This window comes from Scyliorhinus torazame, chromosome 1 (assembly GCF_047496885.1).
Source record: "Scyliorhinus torazame isolate Kashiwa2021f chromosome 1, sScyTor2.1, whole genome shotgun sequence".
NCBI classification, from domain to species: domain Eukaryota; kingdom Metazoa; phylum Chordata; class Chondrichthyes; order Carcharhiniformes; family Scyliorhinidae; genus Scyliorhinus; species Scyliorhinus torazame.
The window spans coordinates 12915935-12936541 of record NC_092707.1 but is presented as its reverse complement, the minus strand read 5'-3'; the positions used below and the strand labels follow the sequence as shown (position 1 = coordinate 12936541).

Genomic DNA, 20607 nt, shown 5'->3' with positions numbered 1-20607 from the left:
ACAGTGACAGACCCGTCCCCACCAGTACTGTACCCTCGTGTCATACAGTGACAGACCCGTCCCCACCAGTACTGTACCCGAGTGTTATACAGTGACAGACCCGTCCCCACCAGTACTGTACCCCAGTGTTATACAGTGACAGACCCATCCCCACCAGTACTGTACCCGAGTGTTATACAGTGACAGACCCGTCCCCACCAGTACTGTACCCCAGTGTTATACAGTGACAGACCCGTCACCACCAGTACTGTACCCCAGTGTTATACAGTGACAGACCCATCCCCACCAGTACTGTATCCCAGTGTTAAACAGTGACAGACACATCCCCACCAATACTGTACCCCAGTGTTATACAGTGACAGACCCGTCCCCAACAGTACTGTACCCCAGTGTTAGACAGTGACAGACCCGTCCACACCAGTACCGTACCCCAGTGTGATACAGTGACAGCCCCATCCCCACCAGTACTGTATCCCAGTGTTATACAGTGACAGACCCGTCCCCACCAGTACTGTACCCGAGTGTTATACAGTGACAGACCCGTCCCCAACAGTACTGTACCCCAGTGTTATACAGTGACAGACCCATCCCCACCAGTACTGTACCCCAGTGTTTTACAGTGACGGACCCATCCCCACCAGTACTGTACCCCAGTGTTATACAGTGACAGACCCGTCCCCACCAGTACTGTACCCCAGTGTGATACAGTGACAGACCCATCCCCACCAGTACTGTATCCCAGTGTTATACAGTGACAGACCCATCCCCACCAGTACTGTATCCCAGTGTTATACAGTGACAGATCCGTCCCCACCAGTACTGTACCCTCGTGTCATACAGTGACAGACCCGTCCCCACCAGTACTGTACCCCAGTGTTATACAGTGACAGACCCATCCCCACCAGTACTGTACCCGAGTGTTATACAGTGACAGACCCGTCCCCACCAGTACTGTACCCCAGTGTTATACAGTGACAGACCCATCCCCACCAGTACTGTACCCCAGTGTTATACAGTGACAGGCCCGTCCCCACCAGTACTGTACCCTCATGTTATACAATGACAGACCCATCCCTACCAGGACTGTACCCCAGTGTTATCCAATGACAGACCCGTCCCCACCAGTACTGTACCCCAGTGTTATACAGTGACAGACCCATCCCCACCAGTACTGTATCCCAGTGTTAAACAGTGACAGACACATCCCCACCAATACTGTACCCCAGTGTTATACAGTGACAGACCCGTCCCCAACAGTACTGTACCCCAGTGTTAGACAGTGACAGACCCGTCCACACCAGTACCGTACCCCAGTGTGATACAGTGACAGCCCCATCCCCACCAGTACTGTATCCCAGTGTTATACAGTGACAGACCCGTCCCCACCAGTACTGTACCCGAGTGTTATACAGTGACAGACCCGTCCCCAACAGTACTGTACCCCAGTGTTATACAGTGACAGACCCATCCCCACCAGTACTGTACCCCAGTGTTTTACAGTGACGGACCCATCCCCACCAGTACTGTACCCCAGTGTTCTACAGTGACAGACCCGTCCCCACCAGTACTGTACCCCAGTGTGATACAGTGACAGACCCATCCCCACCAGTACTGTATCCCAGTGTTATACAGTGACAGACCCATCCCCACCAGTACTGTATCCCAGTGTTATACAGTGACAGATCCGTCCCCACCAGTACTGTACCCTCGTGTCATACAGTGACAGACCCGTCCCCACCAGTACTGTACCCCAGTGTTATACAGTGACAGACCCATCCCCACCAGTACTGTACCCGAGTGTTATACAGTGACAGACCCGTCCCCACCAGTACTGTACCCCAGTGTTATACAGTGACAGACCCATCCCCACCAGTACTGTACCCCAGTGTTATACAGTGACAGACCCGTCCCCACCAGTACTGTACCCCAGTGTTATACAGTGACAGACCCATCCCCACCAGTACTGTACCCGAGTGTTATACAGTGACAGACCCGTCCCCACCAGTACTGTACCCCAGTGTTATACAGTGACAGACCCGTCCCCACCAGTACTGTACCCCAGTGTTATACAGTGACAGACCCATCCCCACCAGTACTGTACCCCAGTGTTATACAGTGACAGACCAGTCCCCACCAGTACTGTACCCTCATGTTATACAGTGACAGGCCCGTCCCCACCAGTACTGTACCCTCATGTTATACAATGACAGACCCATCCCCACCAGTACTGTACCCCAGTGTTATCCAGTGACAGACCCGTCCCCACCAGTACTGTACCCCAATGTTATACAGTGACAGACCCATCCCCACCAGTACTGTACCCCAGTGTCATGCAGTGACAGACCCGTCCCCACCAGTAATGTACCCTCGTGTTATACAGTGACAGACCCGTCTCCACCGGTACTATACCCCAGTGTTATACAGTGACAGACCCATCCCCATCAGTACTGTACCCCAGTGTTATACAGTGACAGACCCGTCCCCACCAGTACTGTACCCCAGTGTTATACAGTGACAGACCCGTCCCCACCAGTACTGTACCCCAGTGTTATACAGTAACAGACCCGTCCCCACCAGTAATGTACCCGTGTTATACAATGACAGACCCGTCCCCACCAGTACTGTACCCCAGTGTTATACAGTGATAGACCCGTCTCCACCGGTACTATACCCCAGTGTTATACAGTGACAGACCCGTCCCCACCAGTACTGTACCCCAGTGTTATACAGTGATAGACCCGTCCCCACCAGTACTGTACCCCAGTGTTATACAGTGACAGACCCTTCCCCACCAGTACTGTACTCCAGTGTTATACAGTGACAGACCCGTCCCCACCAGTACTGTACCCCAGTGTCATACAGTGACAGACCCGTCCCCACCAGTAATGTACCCTCGTGTTATACAGTGACAGACCCGTCTCCACCGGTACTATACCCCAGTGTTATACAGTGACAGACCCATCCCCATCAGTACTGTACCCCAGTGTTATACAGTGACAGACCCGTCCCCACCAGTACTGTACCCCAGTGTTATACAGTGACAGACCCGTCCCCACCAGTACTGTACCCCAGTGTTATACAGTAACAGACCCGTCCCCACCAGTAATGTACCCGTGTTATACAATGACAGACCCGTCCCCACCAGTACTGTACCCCAGTGTTATACAGTGATAGACCCGTCTCCACCGGTACTATACCCCAGTGTTATACAGTGACAGACCCGTCCCCACCAGTACTGTACCCCAGTGTTATACAGTGATAGACCCGTCCCCACCAGTACTGTACCCCAGTGTTATACAGTGACAGACCCTTCCCCACCAGTACTGTACTCCAGTGTTATACAGTGACAGACCCGTCCCCACCAGTACTGTACCCCAGTGTTATACAGTGACAGACCCGTCCCCAACAGTACTGTACCCCAGTGTTATACAGTGAAAGACCCGTCCCCACCAGTACTGTACACCAGTGTTATACAGTGACAGACCCGTCCCCACCACTACTGTACACCAGTGTTATACAGTGACAGACCCGTCCCCACCAGTACTGTACCCCAGTGTTATACAGTGACAGACCCATCACCACCAGTACTGTACCCCAGTGTTATACAGTGACAGACCCGCCCCCACCAGTACTGTACACCAGTGTTATACAGTGACAGACCCGTCCCCACCAGTACTGTACCCCAGTGTTGTACAGTGACAGACCCATCCCCACCAGTACTGTACCCCAGTGTTGTACAGTGACAGACCCATCCCCACCAGTACTGTACCCCAGTGTTATACAGTGACAGACCCATCACCACCAGTACTGTACCCCAGTGTTATACAGTGACAGACCCGCCCCCACCAGTACTGTACACCAGTGTTATACAGTGACAGACCCGTCCCCACCAGTACTGTACCCCAGTGTTGTACAGTGACAGACCCATCCCCACCAGTACTGTACCCCAGTGTTATACAGTGACAGACCCGTCCCCACCAGTACTGTACCCCAGTGTTGTACAGTGACAGACCCATCCCCACCAGTACTGTACCCAAGTGTTATACAGTGACAGACCCGTGCCCACCAGTACGGTACCCCAGTGTTATACAGTGACAGACCCGTCCCCACCAGTACTGAACCCTCGTGTCATACAGTGACAGACCAGTCCCCACAAGTACTCTACCCCAGTGTCATACAGTGACAGACCCGTCCCCACCAGTACTGTACCCCAGTGTTATACAGTGATAGACCCGTCCCCACCAGTACTGTACCCCAGTGTTATACAGTGACAGACCCTTCCCCACCAGTACTGTACTCCAGTGTTATACAGTGACAGACCCGTCCCCACCAGTACTGTACCCCAGTGTTATACAGTGACAGACCCGTCCCCAACAGTACTGTGCCCCAGTGTTATACAGTGAAAGACCCGTCCCCACCAGTACTGTACACCAGTGTTATACAGTGACAGACCCGTCCCCACCACTACTGTACACCAGTGTTATACAGTGACAGACACGTCCCCACCAGTACTGTACCCCAGTGTTGTAAAGTGACAGACCCATCCCCACCAGTACTGTACCCCAGTGTTATACAGTGACAGACCCATCACCACCAGTACTGTACCCCAGTGTTATACAGTGACAGACCCGCCCCCACCAGTACTGTACACCAGTGTTATACAGTGACAGACCCGTCCCCACCAGTACTGTACCCCAGTGTTGTACAGTGACAGACCCATCCCCACCAGTACTGTACCCCAGTGTTATACAGTGACAGACCCGTCCCCACCAGTACTGTACCCCAGTGTTGTACAGTGACAGACCCATCCCCACCAGTACTGTACCCCAGTGTTATACAGTGACAGACCCGTGCCCACCAGTACGGTACCCCAGTGTTATACAGTGACAGACCCGTCCCCACCAGTACTGAACCCACGTGTCATACAGTGACAGACCAGTCCCCACAAGTACTGTACCCCAGTGTCATACAGTGACAGACGCATCCCCACCAGTACTGTACCCCAGTGTTATACAGTGACAGCCCCATCCCCACCAGTACTGTATCCCAGTGTTATACAGTGCCAGACCCGTCCCCACCAGTACTGTACCCTCGTGTCATACAGTGACAGACCCGTCCCCACCAGTACTGTACCCCAGTGTTATACAGTGACAGACCCATCCCCACCAGTACTGTACCCCAGTGTTTTACAGTGACAGACCCGTCCCCACCAGTACTGTACCCCAGTGTGATACAGTGACAGACCCATCCCCACCAGTACTGTATCCCAGTGTTATACAGTGACAGACCCGTCCCCACCAGTACTGTACCCCAGTGTTATACAGTGACAGACCCGTCCCCACCAGTACTGTACCCTCGTGTCATACAGTGACAGACCCGTCCCCACCAGTACTGTACCCCAGTGTTATACAGTGACAGACCCATCCCCACCAGTACTGTACCCGAGTGTTATACAGTGACAGACACGTCCCCACCAGTACTGTACTCCAGTGTTATACAGTGACAGACCCATCCCCACCAGTACTGAACCCTCGTGTCATACAGTGACAGACCCGTCCCCACCAGTGCTGTACCCCAGTGTTATACAGTGACAGACCCATCCCCACCAGTACTGTATCCCAGTGTTAAACAGTGACAGACACATCCCCACCAATACTGTACCCCAGTGTTATACAGTGACAGACCCGTCACCAACAGTACTGTACCCCAGTGTTAGACAGTGACAGACCCGTCCACACCAGTACTGTACCCCAGTGTGATACAGTGACAGCCCCATCCCCACCAGTACTGTATCCCAGTGTTATACAGTGCCAGACCCATCCCCACCAGTACTGTACCCTCGTGTCATACAGTGACAGACCAGTCCCCACCAGTACTGTACCCCAGTGTTATACCGTGACAGACCCATCCCCACCAGTACTGTACCCCAGTGTTTTACAGTGACAGACCCGTCCCCACCAGTACTGTACCCCAGTGTGATACAGTGACTGACCCAGTCCCACCAGTACTGTATCCCAGTGTTATACAGTGACAGACCCGTCCCCAACAGTACTGTACCCCAGTGTTATACAGTGACAGACCCGTCCCCACCAGTACTGTACCCTCGTGTCATACAGTGACAGACCCGTCCCCACCAGTACTGTACCCGAGTGTTATACAGTGACAGACCCGTCCCCACCAGTACTGTACCCCAGTGTTATACAGTGACAGACCCATCCCCACCAGTACTGTACCCGAGTGTTATACAGTGACAGACCCGTCCCCACCAGTACTGTACCCCAGTGTTATACAGTGACAGACCCGTCACCACCAGTACTGGAGCCCAGTGTTATACAGTGACAGACCCGTCCCCACCAGTACTGTACCCCAGTGTTATACAGTGACAGACCCGTCCCCACCAGTACTGTACCCCAGTGTTATACAGTGACAGACCCTTCCCCACCAGTACTGAACCCTCGTGTCATACAGTGACAGACCCGTCCCCACCAGTACTGTCCCCCAGTGTTATACAGTGACAGACCCGTCCCCACCAGTACTGTACCCCAGTGTTATACAGTGACAGACCCGTCCCCAACAGTACTGTACCCCAGTGTTATACAGTGACAGACCGATCCCCACCAGTACTGTACCCAAGTGTTATACAGTGACAGACCCGCCCCCACCATTACTGTACCCCAGTGTTATACAGTGAGAGACCCGTCCCCACCTGTACTGTACCCCAGTGTTATACAGTGACAGACCTGTCCCCACCAGTACTGTACCCCAGTGTTATACAGTGACAGACCCGTCCCCACCAGTACTGTACCCCAGTGTTATACAGTGCCAGACCCGTCCCCACCAGTACTGTACCCCAGTGTTATACAGTGACAGACCCATCCCCACCAGTACTGTACCCCAGTGTTATACAGTGACAGACCAGTCCCCACCAGTACTGTACCCCAGTGTTAAACAGTGACAGGCCCGTCCCCACCAGTACTGTACCCTCATGTTATACAATGACAGACCCATCCCTACCAGGACTGTACCCCAGTGTTATCCAATGACAGACCCGTCCCCACCAGTACTGTACCCCAGTGTTATACAGTGACAGACCCATCCCCACCAGTACTGTATCCCAGTGTTAAACAGTGACAGACACATCCCCACCAATACTGTACCCCAGTGTTATACAGTGACAGACCCGTCCCCAACAGTACTGTACCCCAGTGTTAGACAGTGACAGACCCGTCCACACCAGTACCGTACCCCAGTGTGATACAGTGACAGCCCCATCCCCACCAGTACTGTATCCCAGTGTTATACAGTGACAGACCCGTCCCCACCAGTACTGTACCCGAGTGTTATACAGTAACAGACCCGTCCCCAACAGTACTGTACCCCAGTGTGATACAGTGACAGACCCATCCCCACCAGTACTGTACCCCAGTGTTTTCCAGTGACGGACCCATCCCCACCAGTACTGTACCCCAGTGTTATACAGTGACAGACCCGTCCCCACCAGTACTGTACCCCAGTGTGATACAGTGACAGACCCATCCCCACCAGTACTGTATCCCAGTGTTATACAGTGACAGACCCGTCCCCACCAGTACTGTACCCCAGTGTTATACAGTGACAGACCCTTCCCCACCAGTACTGTACCCCAGTGTTATACAGTGACAGACCCGTCCCCACCAGTACTGTACCCCAGTGTGATACAGTGACAGACCCATCCCCACCAGTACTGTATCCCAGTGTTATACAGTGACAGACCCGTCCCCAACAGTACTGTACCCCAGTGTTATACAGTGACAGACTTGTCCCCACCAGTACTGTACCCCAGTGTTATACAGTGACAGATCCGTCCCCACCAGTACTGTACCCTCGTGTCATACAGTGACAGACCCGTCCCCACCAGTACTGTACCCCAGTGTTATACAGTGACAGACCCATCCCCACCAGTACTGTACCCGAGTGTTATACAGTGACAGACCCGTCCCCACCAGTACTGTACCCCAGTGTTATACAGTGACAGACCCATCCCCACCAGTACTGTACCCCAGTGTTATACAGTGACAGACCCGTCCCCACCAGTACTGTACCCCAGTGTTATACAGTGACAGACCCATCCCCACCAGTACTGTACCCGAGTGTTATACAGTGACAGACCCGTCCCCACCAGTACTGTACCCCAGTGTTATACAGTGACAGACCCGTCCCCACCAGTACTGTACCCCAGTGTTATACAGTGACAGACCCATCCCCACCAGTACTGTACCCCAGTGTTATACAGTGACAGACCAGTCCCCACCAGTACTGTACCCTCATGTTATACAGTGACAGGCCCGTCCCCACCAGTACTGTACCCTCATGTTATACAATGACAGACCCATCCCCACCAGGACTGTACCCCAGTGTTATCCAGTGACAGACCCGTCCCCACCAGTACTGTACCCCAATGTTATACAGTGACAGACCCATCCCCACCAGTACTGTACCCCAGTGTCATACAGTGACAGACCCGTCCCCACCAGTAATGTACCCTCGTGTTATACCGTGACAGACCCGTCTCCACCGGTACTATACCCCAGTGTTATACAGTGACAGACCCATCCCCATCAGTACTGTACCCCAGTGTTATACAGTGACAGACCCGTCCCCACCAGTACTGTACCCCAGTGTTATACAGTGACAGACCCGTCCCCACCAGTACTGTACCCCAGTGTTATACAGTAACAGACCCGTCCCCACCAGTAATGTACCCGTGTTATACAATGACAGACCCGTCCCCACCAGTACTGTACCCCAGTGTTATACAGTGATAGACCCGTCTCCACCGGTACTATACCCCAGTGTTATACAGTGACAGACCCGTCCCCACCATTACTGTACCCCAGTGTTATACAGTGATAGACCCGTCCCCACCAGTACTGTACCCCAGTGTTATACAGTGACAGACCCTTCCCCACCAGTACTGTACTCCAGTGTTATACAGTGACAGACCCGTCCCCACCAGTACTGTACCCCAGTGTTATACAGTGACAGACCCGTCCCCAACAGTACTGTACCCCAGTGTTATACAGTGAAAGACCCGTCCCCACCAGTACTGTACACCAGTGTTATACAGTGACAGACCCGTCCCCACCACTACTGTACACCAGTGTTATACAGTGACAGACCCGTCCCCACCAGTACTGTACCCCAGTGTTATACAGTGACAGACCCATCACCACCAGTACTGTACCCCAGTGTTATACAGTGACAGACCCGCCCCCACCAGTACTGTACACCAGTGTTATACAGTGACAGACCCGTCCCCACCAGTACTGTACCACAGTGTTGTACAGTGACAGACCCATCCCCACCAGTACTGTACCCCAGTGTTGTACAGTGACAGACCCATCCCCACCAGTACTGTACCCCAGTGTTATAGAGTGACAGACCCATCACCACCAGTACTGTACCCCAGTGTTATACAGTGACAGACCCGCCCCCACCAGTACTGTACACCAGTGTTATACAGTGACAGACCCGTCCCCACCAGTACTGTACCCCAGTGTTGTACAGTGACAGACCCATCCCCACCAGTACTGTACCCCAGTGTTATACAGTGACAGACCCGTCCCCACCAGTACTGTACCCCAGTGTTGTACAGTGACTGACCCATCCCCACCAGTACTGTACCCCAGTGTTATACAGTGACAGACCCGTGCCCACCAGTACGGTACCCCAGTGTTATACAGTGACAGACCCGTCCCCACCAGTACTGAACCCTCGTGTCATACAGTGACAGACCAGTCCCCACAAGTACTGTACCCCAGTGTCATACAGTGACAGACCCATCCCCACCAGTACTGTACCCCAGTGTTATACAGTGACAGACCCGTCCCCACCAGTACTGTACCCCAGTGTTGTACAGTGACAGACCCATCCTCACCAGTACTGTACCCCAGTGTTATACAGTGACAGACCCGTCCCCACCAGTACTGTACCCCAGTGCTATACAGTGACAGACCCATCCCCACCAGTACCGTACCCCAGTGTTATACAGCGACAGACCCGTCCCCACCAGTACTGTACCCCAGTGTTATACAGTGACAGACCCGTCCCCACCAGTACTGTAAATTAAATGTTAGTTATTTCTGTCATGTATATGTTGTGCTCAGTCCTTTGAGCTCTGGGAACAATTTTATTCCTTTGACTATCCTTTGGGGAAAACGCTGAGTGACATTTCTGAATTGTCTGATTTCTGAATACCATCTCCGTGTGTTCCATCTCAGAACCCAATGGTAATGGGTTAATAAATGGAGCCTCTCACAATCTACATCACTGTGGTGCTTTGACAACTGCACACCCGCTCGTTGCTGAGTTTTTAACTGGGAACGGGCACTTGGTTAACCCAGTTGACTGGATGGTTGGTCTGTGATGGGGTGTGACACCAACAACAGTTCAATTCCCAGATCAGCTGAGGTCGCCATGAAGCCTTCTCCACCTTGACCCTTGCCTGGAGTGTGGTGACCCTCGAGTTTAATCAGAGCTGGTGTTTAAAATATCCTTCTCTTAACACTAAGAAACAATGTTTACCTGACTGTCTGGGATCAGTGTCAATGCTTCCTTCAGAACTGTGATCGCCTGGGTGTAATATTCTTTACGGAATAATACCTATTTAAAAACAGTGACTCGTCAATTATCATGTGAAAATACAGTGTTGCATCCGAAAACAAACCATATCAAATATCCCACTGATGCACGATCAATTAAACTCAAAGACGAGACTGTATCATAACTGAAGGCTTTAATAGACTAGATCTCTTCCCCAGCAGCTTCGGTACAGAATGAGGGCTGCTGGGACGGCACCTGTTCGTATACCCCACCTGTGAGGGCGGAGCCACATACCAAACAGCCAATGGTAAGCTGCTAGGCTTACCCAATGGTCTACAGCCTCTCGGGTACTGCAATACCTGATACTACCACACCCACATAGCCAATAAAATGCCAGCATGAACATAATCATGTCTTCACAGCATTTGTTGGCTTTGGAGAGGCACTTCAAGAGCTGTCCCATGCTGATAATTCTTGGATAAATGGCTGTCCCTTCATTTTGTGTTTGCTGGCGTACTGAAGCAGTCCATGGCCAAAGGCAGCAAGACCTGGACAATGTCCAGGCTCGGGCTGACAAGAGGCAAGTTTCATTTGCACCACACAAGTGCCAGGCAATGACCATCTCCTACATGAGAGAATCGAACCATCCCCCCATGACATTCAATGGCATTACCATCGCTGAATCCCCCACTATCAACGTCCTGGGGGTTACCACTGACCAGAAACTGAACTGGACTAGCCGTATAAATACTGAGGCTGCTACAAGGGCAGGTCAGGGGCTAGGAATCCTGCGGTGAGTAACTCACCTCCTAACTCCCCAACGCCTGGCCCTCATCTACGAGGTCCAAGTCAGGAGTGTACTGGAATACTCTCCACTAGCCTGAATGAGTGCAGCACCAACAACACTCAAGAAACTCAACAACGTGCAGGTTAGCTGGATTGGTCATGCAGAATTACGCCTTAGCGTCCAAAGATGTGAAGGTTAGGTGGGGTTACAGGGATAATAATAATAATCTTTATTGTCACAAGTAGGCTTACATTAACACTGCAATGAAGTTACTGTGAAAATCCCCTCGTCGCCACATTCCGGCGCCTGTTCGGGTACACGGAGGGAGAATTCAGAATGTCCAATTCACCGAACAAGCACGTCTTTCGGGACTTGTGGGAGGAAACCGGAGCACCCGGAAGAAACCCACGCAGACACGGGGAGAACGTGCAGACTCCGCACGTAGGCTGGGGGAGTGGGCCTGGTAGGGTGCTCTTTCGGAGGATCGGTGCAGACTCGATGGGCCAAATGGCCTCGCCTCCTTCGGCAATGTAGGGATTCTATGGCCCTTCCACAAACATTAACGCCCTCCACCACCGGCGAACAAGGCAGCAGTGTGTTTGCACCAGTTACAAGATGCACTGCAGGAACTCACCAAGGCTCCTTTGGCAGCGCCTTCCACACCCACGACCTCTCCCAAGGACAGGAGCAGCCATTGCCAAGCCATCCTGACTTGGAAATATATCGGCCGTTCCTTCACTGTCGCTCGGTCAAAATCCTGGAACTCCCTCGCTAACAGCACAGTGGGTGTACCTACACCACATGGTCTGCAGCGGTTCAAGAAGACAGCTCACCCACCACCTTCTGAAGGGTAATCAAGAATGGGCAATAAATGCTGAGTTGGCCAGTGATGCCCACATCCCATAAGTAACCTTTTAAAAAAAATGATACATTGATTGAAATTTCAACTCTTGTTTTACATAGAATCTGCAATGTAGGAACAGGCTATTAGGTCCAACTGGTCCCTGCTGGTTTCTGCTGGTCTTTATGCTCCACATGAGTCTCCTCATCCCATCAACATACCTTTCGATGTGTTTATCTAGCTTCCCTCTAAATGCTACTGGACACAACTATCCACAACTACCGATTATGGATTCCCTCTTGGGTTTATTAATAGTTGTCTTATATTTATGGTCCCTCGTCTTCAGCTCCCTTCAATTGGAAACATCTTCTTTATGTCTACCCTATAACTGCATTTATAATTTTAACAGCCTCTATAACGACCTCCTTTGTCTTAAAGAGCTCCAGCCTATTCAATCTTCCCTGATCGTTATCAAGTCTCAATCCAGTTATAAACACCTTCAGACTCAGTGAGATCTCCGAATGTAAACGTCCGCGGAGCTCGACTATTATTCTTCACTCTTCCTGCCAGTTGTGCATCAATGGAATTGGTCATAAAAATGGGGTTTTAAGGTCTTAATATTGGTCAGGACATGAAGGGGAATGATTTGATAAGTAACACAGGAGCACAGACACACAGACAAACACACACAGATACTCAGACTGACACACAGACACTCACACACAGACACACACAAACACAGACACACGGACACACACATATTCGCACACACACAGAAACACACGCACACAGAAACACACACACACACAGAAACACACACACACACACACAGAAACACACACACACAAACACACACAGATACTCGGACTGACATACAGACAGACACACACAGACACACACATACAGGCACACACACACAGACACACGCACACAGACACACATACACAGAAACACAGACAAGCACACAGACACACACATAGACGCACACACACAGAAACACACATAGGCATACACATATACACAGAGACACACGGAAACACACACACACACAGACAAACACTCACACAGATACTCAGACTGACATTCAGACAGGCACACACAGGCACCCATGCAGATACACACACACACAGACACACAGACGCAAAGACACAGACAGACACACACACACACTCTAACTGTACCTCCCACATACCTTTCCCTTGCTGTACAAAGTCATTATATCTTTTGGATTAATCTCTAGCAGTTGGTCACAGTAATATAAAACCGTCTCTATATGTTCTTCCTCAATTTTGTTAACAATCGTGTTGATCTCATGAAAGGATTCCTCAATCTGGGAGTTTGTGGCTCCATCCTTTAATGATCCACCTGAAAAGTTGAGAACACAGTTCAAAGTTTAAAAAAAATCTAAATTTAGAGTACCCAGTTCATTTTTTTTCAAATTAAGGGGCAATTTAGCGTGGCCAATCCACCTACCCTGCACATCCTTGGGTTGTGGGGGCGAAACCCACGCCAACACTGGGAGAATGTGCCAACTCCACACGGACAGTGACCCAGAGCCGGGATCGAACCTGGGGCCTTGGCGCTGTGAGGCAGCAGGGCTAACCCACTGCGCCACCGTGCTGCCCAACACAGTTCAAAGTTGATCTCTTTTTCCCGGTGCCCTCTCTATTCCCCAGACGGCCAAAGTGTGTTTTTTGAGCCTTTCTAAAGGTTTGCGAACTTTGGTTGCCTGATTACTGACAATGTGCATCTCTTGCTGCGGCTGGAAGCCCTGGATTCAGTTCTTCCTCGCAGGTTTAACTGCGACCGCACAAGTTTCCTGAGGCTTGGAAATGCAGCGCCTGAAAACCAGGATCAGAACCTCCTCGGGTAGATGGGAAGTTTAAAAAAAACCTGATTCATTGCCCGTCCCTAACTCTCCTCCGTTTCAGATGCCATTTAAGAGTTGACCACATTGCTGTGGGTCTGGAGTCACATGTAGGCCAACCGGGTAAGGACGGCAGATTTCCTTCCTAAAGGACATTCGCGAACGAGATGGGTTTTTACGACAATCAACAATGGTTTTATGATCATCATTAGATTTTTAATTCCAGATTTTTATTGAATTCTAATTTCACAATTCACTGTGTTGGGGATCTGAACCTGGGGATCTCTCTGGATTACTACTCCAGTGACAAAACCTGTGCAATGGAAAGTTTGCTTTGGGTTTTGCAAGCCTGGGCTGGTTAAATATGGTCTGTACTCTGCCTGTCCTAAACAACTGAAGGATCAAGCTGTTTGATTCAGATAAAGGGTTGATATACTGTCTTGTAGGCTCAGTCCCCTATCTGTGTGGAGTCCTCACTACCACTGAACTAGGGAGGGGCTGGATCAGGGAAAGCTCCCACTATCTATGAGTCCCTTAGGAAAGGTTTAGCACAGGGCTAAATCGCTGGCTTTGAAAACAGACCAAGGCAGGCTAGCAGCATGGGTTCAATTCCCGTACCAGTCTCCCCGAACAGGCGCCGGAATGTGGCGACTAGGGGCTTTTCACAGTAACTTCATTTGAAGCCTACTTGTGACAATAAGTGATTTTCATTTCAAAGTTAACACCTAAGAAAACTTTAATTTCCCTTTGATGTAGTGCCATTGGAGGCAGTTCAGAGGAGATTTACAAGATTGATTCCAGAGATGAGGGGGTTTGTCGTATGAAGAGCGATTGAACAGCTTAGTAAGAAGCCTTCCAACACCAGGTTAAAGTCTAACAGGTTTGTTTGCAATCACTAGTTTTTGGAGGGTAACTCCTTCATCAGGTGAGTGAAGAGGTAGGTTACACAAACACAGCATATAAAAGACAAAGCCAATGTTGCAAGATTCCGTTGTCTTTATATGCTGTGTTTGTGGAACCCACCTCTTCACTCACCTGATGAAGGAGCAGTGCTCCGAAAGCTAGTGATTGCAAATAAACCTGTCGGACTTTAACCTGGTGTTGTAAGACTGTGCCCACCCCAGTCCAACGCCGGCATCTCCACATCATGGCTATACTCTCCAGAGCTTAGAAGAATGGGGGGAGATCAAATCGAGATATACAAGATGTTGAAAGGTCTGGATAAAGTAGAAGTGGAGCCGATGCGTCCTCTTGTGGGCTTTTCTAAAATGAGAGGTCACAATCTTAGAATAAGTAGTAGCAAATAGAAAACCGATTTGAGGAGAAACTACTTCTCCCAATTGGGTTGTGAATCTGTGGAATTCGCTACCCCCGAGTGCGGTGGGTGCTGGGACAGTGAGTAAATTTAAGGAGGAGTTGGACAGATTTTTAATTGGTAATGGGTTGAAGAGTTATGGAGAATGGGCAGGACGGTGGAGTTGAGGCCAGGATAGGATCAGCCATTGAGGGTGTTAGGCTCGGGATGCTAAATTGTCTACTCCCGCTCCTAGGTCATGTGTTCCAGGGAGGAGATGCTCTGGCTGATTTTGCAATCCAGCTCCTGGTCTGTAACATTGAGGGTAGCAGATAAGGAACATATCAGCCATGATAGAATGGCGGAGCAGCCCCAACGGGCCGAATGGCCTAATTCTGCTCCTATATCTTACGAACTTATGAACTCTTTCTCCCCACCCCCCTCAGATCAGGAGGTTTCATTACACAGCATTCTACTCACCCAACATATTATCAAAGCTTTCTGCAGAGGTCATTTTAATACTGTCGGGAAAGCTGTAAATTGAAAAAAAGACACGACTAAGTTTTGGTTTCAAGCAAAAGTTTGAGTGGTTGGCATCGCGGCCATCTCGTTCACTTTCAATCAGAAAGAACCTGCATTCCTATGGGACCACTCGCAATCTCAGGAGGCCCCAAAGTGCTTTAACAGCCAATGAAATGCCCTTCCAGTTTAGGAAACACGGCAGCCAATTTTGCGCGCAGTAAGATCCCACCAACAGGAAAGGAAAACGACTAGACCACCTCTGTTTTTAGTGACGTTGCCTGGTAGATAAACATAGACCCGGGCACATGGGATAACTTTGCCACCCCATCGCCACACACATTCTACCTAGCATTGGATTACAGGCCAAAGGTCTCTAGAATGAGGTTTGGGTACTGCCTCAATATCTTCTCGTGTGGCTCCGCTCGACAATTACCCTGTGAAGCCTCTTGGGGAGGATTCACTCCGTTAACGGTGTAGTGATCTCAGTGTCTTAATATACATGATCAATGTATGTAAATGTAGTACAGTCAATTCAACACTAGATGTCTCACTATCAAATTATATAAGAAAGACTTTCCCGCTCTTTCAGAGAGAGTGTGCTTCAGGACAGCGAACAGACAAGACATAGAATAGCTAATGAGAGAGAAGTTATGTCATTATTACAATGTGTAGTTAGTTGGTTATCTTTACTGTATTTTATTTCTTTTATTACTAGAGTATTAAGTACAAAGGACTTACAAACTATTATTTATATTACTCATTAAATTAGTTCATCTTTACAAGAAGACTATTTTTTATTTCATCAACTCGGCTGATTCAAAGAGTAATATATATATTACGTAAGGGAAGAATAATAATAATCACTTATTGTCACAAGTAGGCTTCAATGAAGTTACTGTCAAAAGCCCCTAGCCGCCACATTCCGGCGCCTGTTCGGGGAGGCCGGTACGGGAATTGAACCCGCGCTGCTGGCCTTGTTCTGCATTATAAGCCAGCTGTTTAGCCCACTGTGCTAAACCAGCCCCATCTACCAAACGGTGCTATATAAAAGTAAGTTGCCGTTGCAGGACTGGTATCAAGCAATTGATACCGAGACATTATGGCGTTGGCCAACTGCCCAAACGTGAAAGATAGAAGCTGAAAAGGATTAGATATCCATATTAGACAAAATTATGCTTTATCCAGTCAAATTTACTTGGACGGTGGAAGACAAACCCAAGTATCCTATTCCCCTTAATCATTTCCTGTTCTGATTGAATTATTTCCCATTGAAAATATCTTCTGTTGTAAACTAATTCCCTTCCATTCAGTTCCGGTGATGTTCAGAGATCGCCTTCAGCAGCTCACTGGAGTGTGTTCAGGAGGAACGCCAATCTGTCCCACCAAGGGGCGATTTCCTCACCTCAGCTCTGGGTCTCTTGTCGGCTCATGAATGGAGATTGATCAGGTGGTCTCGTGACGCAGTGGGGGTCAGCGCCCCTGCCTCTGAGCTTCGGAAGCTCCGGGTTCGGGTCCCACCCCAGGACTTGACGGCCGAGGAAGGTGCGTTCGTAACGCGGCCCAAACCCTTCCAAAACACGCCAGTGGCTGGCGGTGAGAGCTGGAGTGACTTCTGGACAGCCTCGCTTGAGGCAGAGTGGCGCATCTCTCAAGCTACAAGCCCCGGGCGACAGACCTGTTCCGGAATTACCAGCTGTGGAAACAGACGAAAGTCTGCCTCGGAGCACCACTCGGTGCGGGATGGGATTTGTAATAGGATCAGCAACTCTGTTATCAGTGGATCAGCACGGTAGCACAGTGGTTAGCACAGTTGCTTCACAGCACCAGGATCCCAGGTTCAATTCCCAGCTTGGATCACTGTCTGTGCGGAGTCTGCACGTTCTCCCCGTGTCTGCGTGGGTTTCCTCCGGGTGCTCCGGTTTCCTCCCACAAGTCCCGAAAGATGTACTGTTAGGTAATTTGGACATTCTGAATTCTCCCTCTGTGTACCCGAACAGGAGCCGGAATGTGGCGACTAGGGGTTTTCACAGTAACTTCATTACAGTGATACCGTAAGCCTACTTGTGACAATAAAGATTATAACTGAAGATTATAACTGAATAACCTTTCCAGTCTCTGAGACCCTTGCAAGTTAATATCTGGGAACTCTCTGATCTCAAATATTCTGACAGATGCAGTTTAACATTCACCCACCGGTACATAAGGATATTTACGGTTTTCTCTTTCCAGCATTGTCACACTAGAGTGTACGTTGATTGCTGACTACAAATGTTCCCCAAGGTTGTGGAATATGCTAATTATTGTTATCACTGAAAATTTAAATGAGGTTATTATTATAGTTAAGTAAACTGTGATTGGCTGCAGAGAGGTGTAACTGAAAGCCATTATGCTAATTAGCTCACACATTTCAATGGTTTTAGTGCAAATTAGCAAGATGAAATTTTAAGGACTCCGGAACACACAAACTAAGAAAGGTGATAATTAGAAAGGAAAAAAGAGTGAAATTGTCTCCAATGCCCCTCGATCCTGTCCCACCATTTAATTAGACCTTGGCTGATCTGAACCTCAGCTCCATTTATCCGCCTTGGCTCATAATAATCTTTATTATTGTCACATTAACACTGCAATGAAATTACTGTGAAAATCCCCCAGTCGCCACAATCCGGCGTCTGGTCGGGTAGACAGAGGGAGAATTCAGAATGTCCAATTCACCTCACAGCACGTCTTTTGGGACTTGTGGGAGGAAACCGGAGCACCCGGAGGAAACCCACGCAGACACGGGGAGAGCGTGCAGACTCCGCACGGACAGTGACCCGAGCCGGGAATCGAACCCGGGACCCTGGAGCTGTGAAGCAACAGTGCTAACCACTGTGTGACCGTGCCGCCCAAACAAAACCTACCAATCTCGGTTTTTAAGCTTCCAATCCGTCTCCAGGCTCAACAGCTTTTGGGAGTGGGAAGTCCAGATTTCTACTACCCCTGTGCATAAGGAAGAGAGGAATTCAGGGACTGCAGCGGTTCGAGGCGCTATCTGACCGCTGCCTTCTCAAGGGCAATTCGGGATGGGGCGGTAAATGCTGGCCTGGCCAGCGACGTGCACATCCCGTAAACAAATATAAGAAAGCACAGAAATAGGAGCTGGAGGAGGCCACTCGGCCCCTCTAACATGCTCTCGTCATTCAACTAGATCATGGCCGCTCTTCTCTCTCAGCGCCATTTTCCACGTTATCCCCATGTCCCTTGATGTCTTTAACACCTAGGCATCTGTCAATCTGGATGTCCTGAGAATGGTCAATGACAGAGCCTCCTCAACCCTCTGAGAATTCCAAATAATCACCACACCCGGAGTGAAGAAATACCCCGTCATCGGAGTCCGGGATGTTGTACCCTGTTATCCTGAGACAGTGCTTCCTGAATAACCTGACTCTGATGCTAAGGTCCTGGACTCTTTCCCCCATCAGAGGGAATAGTTTCTCTGTTGTCTACACATCCACTTTTCAATCATTGTAAACATCTCAGTTTATCTTCTCATAGAATCACAGACTACTGACAGTGTAGAAGGAGGCCATTTGGCTCATAAAGTCGGCACATGACCTCCGAAAGAGCACCCCTTACCTAGGCCCGATCCCCAGCCCTATCCCCGTCACGTGGCAACCCAATTAACCTTTGGACACAAAGAGGCGATTTATCATGGCTAATCCACCAAAACTGCACACCTTTGGACTGTGGAAGGAAACCGGAGCACCCGGAGGAAACCCACGCAGACACGGGGAGGACGTACAGACTCCACACAGAGTCACCGAAGGCCGGAATCCAACCGGGGTCCCTGGCGCTGTGAGGTAGTAGTGCTAAGCACCGTGTCGCCCACGCACACACACACACACACACACACACTGGATCCCTGGTAAATTCAGATGGGTTGGTCTGATTGCTGCTGTCTTATTCGTGCACGCAGTGAGTGACATTCTGTGACAGCAGCTTCATCATTAACATCCACAAAGGTTAAAGAGAGGCTTGCAAAAAAGTGTTTCAGCCCAATTACAAACTCTCCTTTAATTGTGCTGGCGTGCCGCACACATCTCAATGCAAGTTAATTACATTCCCCATTAACCAGGGTCCAAAATGCAGGCGCACGCACAGCTTACAGAATGGATTTGTACACATGGGAGTAAAGCTGATTTTCTAGCACATAAAACATTTGGGGCACGCTGATCAGACTATTGCTGCCTTAAATTGGAAATACATTATTGTGACAGTGTGGGTCCAACCGCAAGGAATCCTCTGCAGAGGATCAGCTCCGACAGGAGGTCTGCAATCCCATTCCAGGGTTGCCAGATGTGGAGGTGCTGCAGTTGCAGCTGGATGTGTGGGCAGGTTGTGGAGGGACATTCCCAGCAGGGTGTGGGGACATTCCCAGCAGGGTGTGGAGGGACATGCCCAGCAGGGCGTGGAGAGTTATTCCCAGCAGGGTGTGGGGACATTCCCAGCAGGATGTGGAGGGACATGCCCAGCAGGGTGTGGGGGCATTCCCAGCAGGGTGTGGAGGGACATTCCCAGCGTGTGGGGACATTCCCAGCAGGGTGTGGAGGGACATGCCCAGCAGGGTGTGGGGGGGCATTCCCAGCAGGGTGTGGAGGGACATTCCCAGCAGGGTGTGGAGGGACATGCCCAGCAGGGTGTGGGGGACATGCCCAGCAGGGTTTGGGGACATTCCC

General features: G+C 50.2%; 1 protein-coding gene across 3 annotated transcripts in view; it reads right to left on the bottom strand.

Annotated features, from left to right (window-relative positions):
* Nucleotides 1-19765, bottom strand: part of LOC140429300 (peptidyl-prolyl cis-trans isomerase FKBP8-like) — a 69325-nt gene extending 49560 nt beyond the window's left edge. Inside the window, exons 1-4 of one of the 3 annotated variants that reach the window (XM_072516136.1) lie at nucleotides 19609-19765; nucleotides 15851-15903; nucleotides 13402-13574; nucleotides 10564-10641 (exon numbers count right to left, since the gene is read on the bottom strand). In XM_072516136.1, the coding sequence (XP_072372237.1) occupies nucleotides 10564-10641; nucleotides 13402-13574; nucleotides 15851-15884 (285 nt within the window). In that variant the 5' untranslated portion in view covers nucleotides 15885-15903; nucleotides 19609-19765. The remainder of the gene's footprint in view (nucleotides 1-10563; nucleotides 10642-13401; nucleotides 13575-15850; nucleotides 15904-19608) is intronic. The other 2 variants (XM_072516120.1, XM_072516129.1) reach the window with 2 other exon arrangements.
* Nucleotides 19766-20607: the final 842 nt, after the last annotated feature.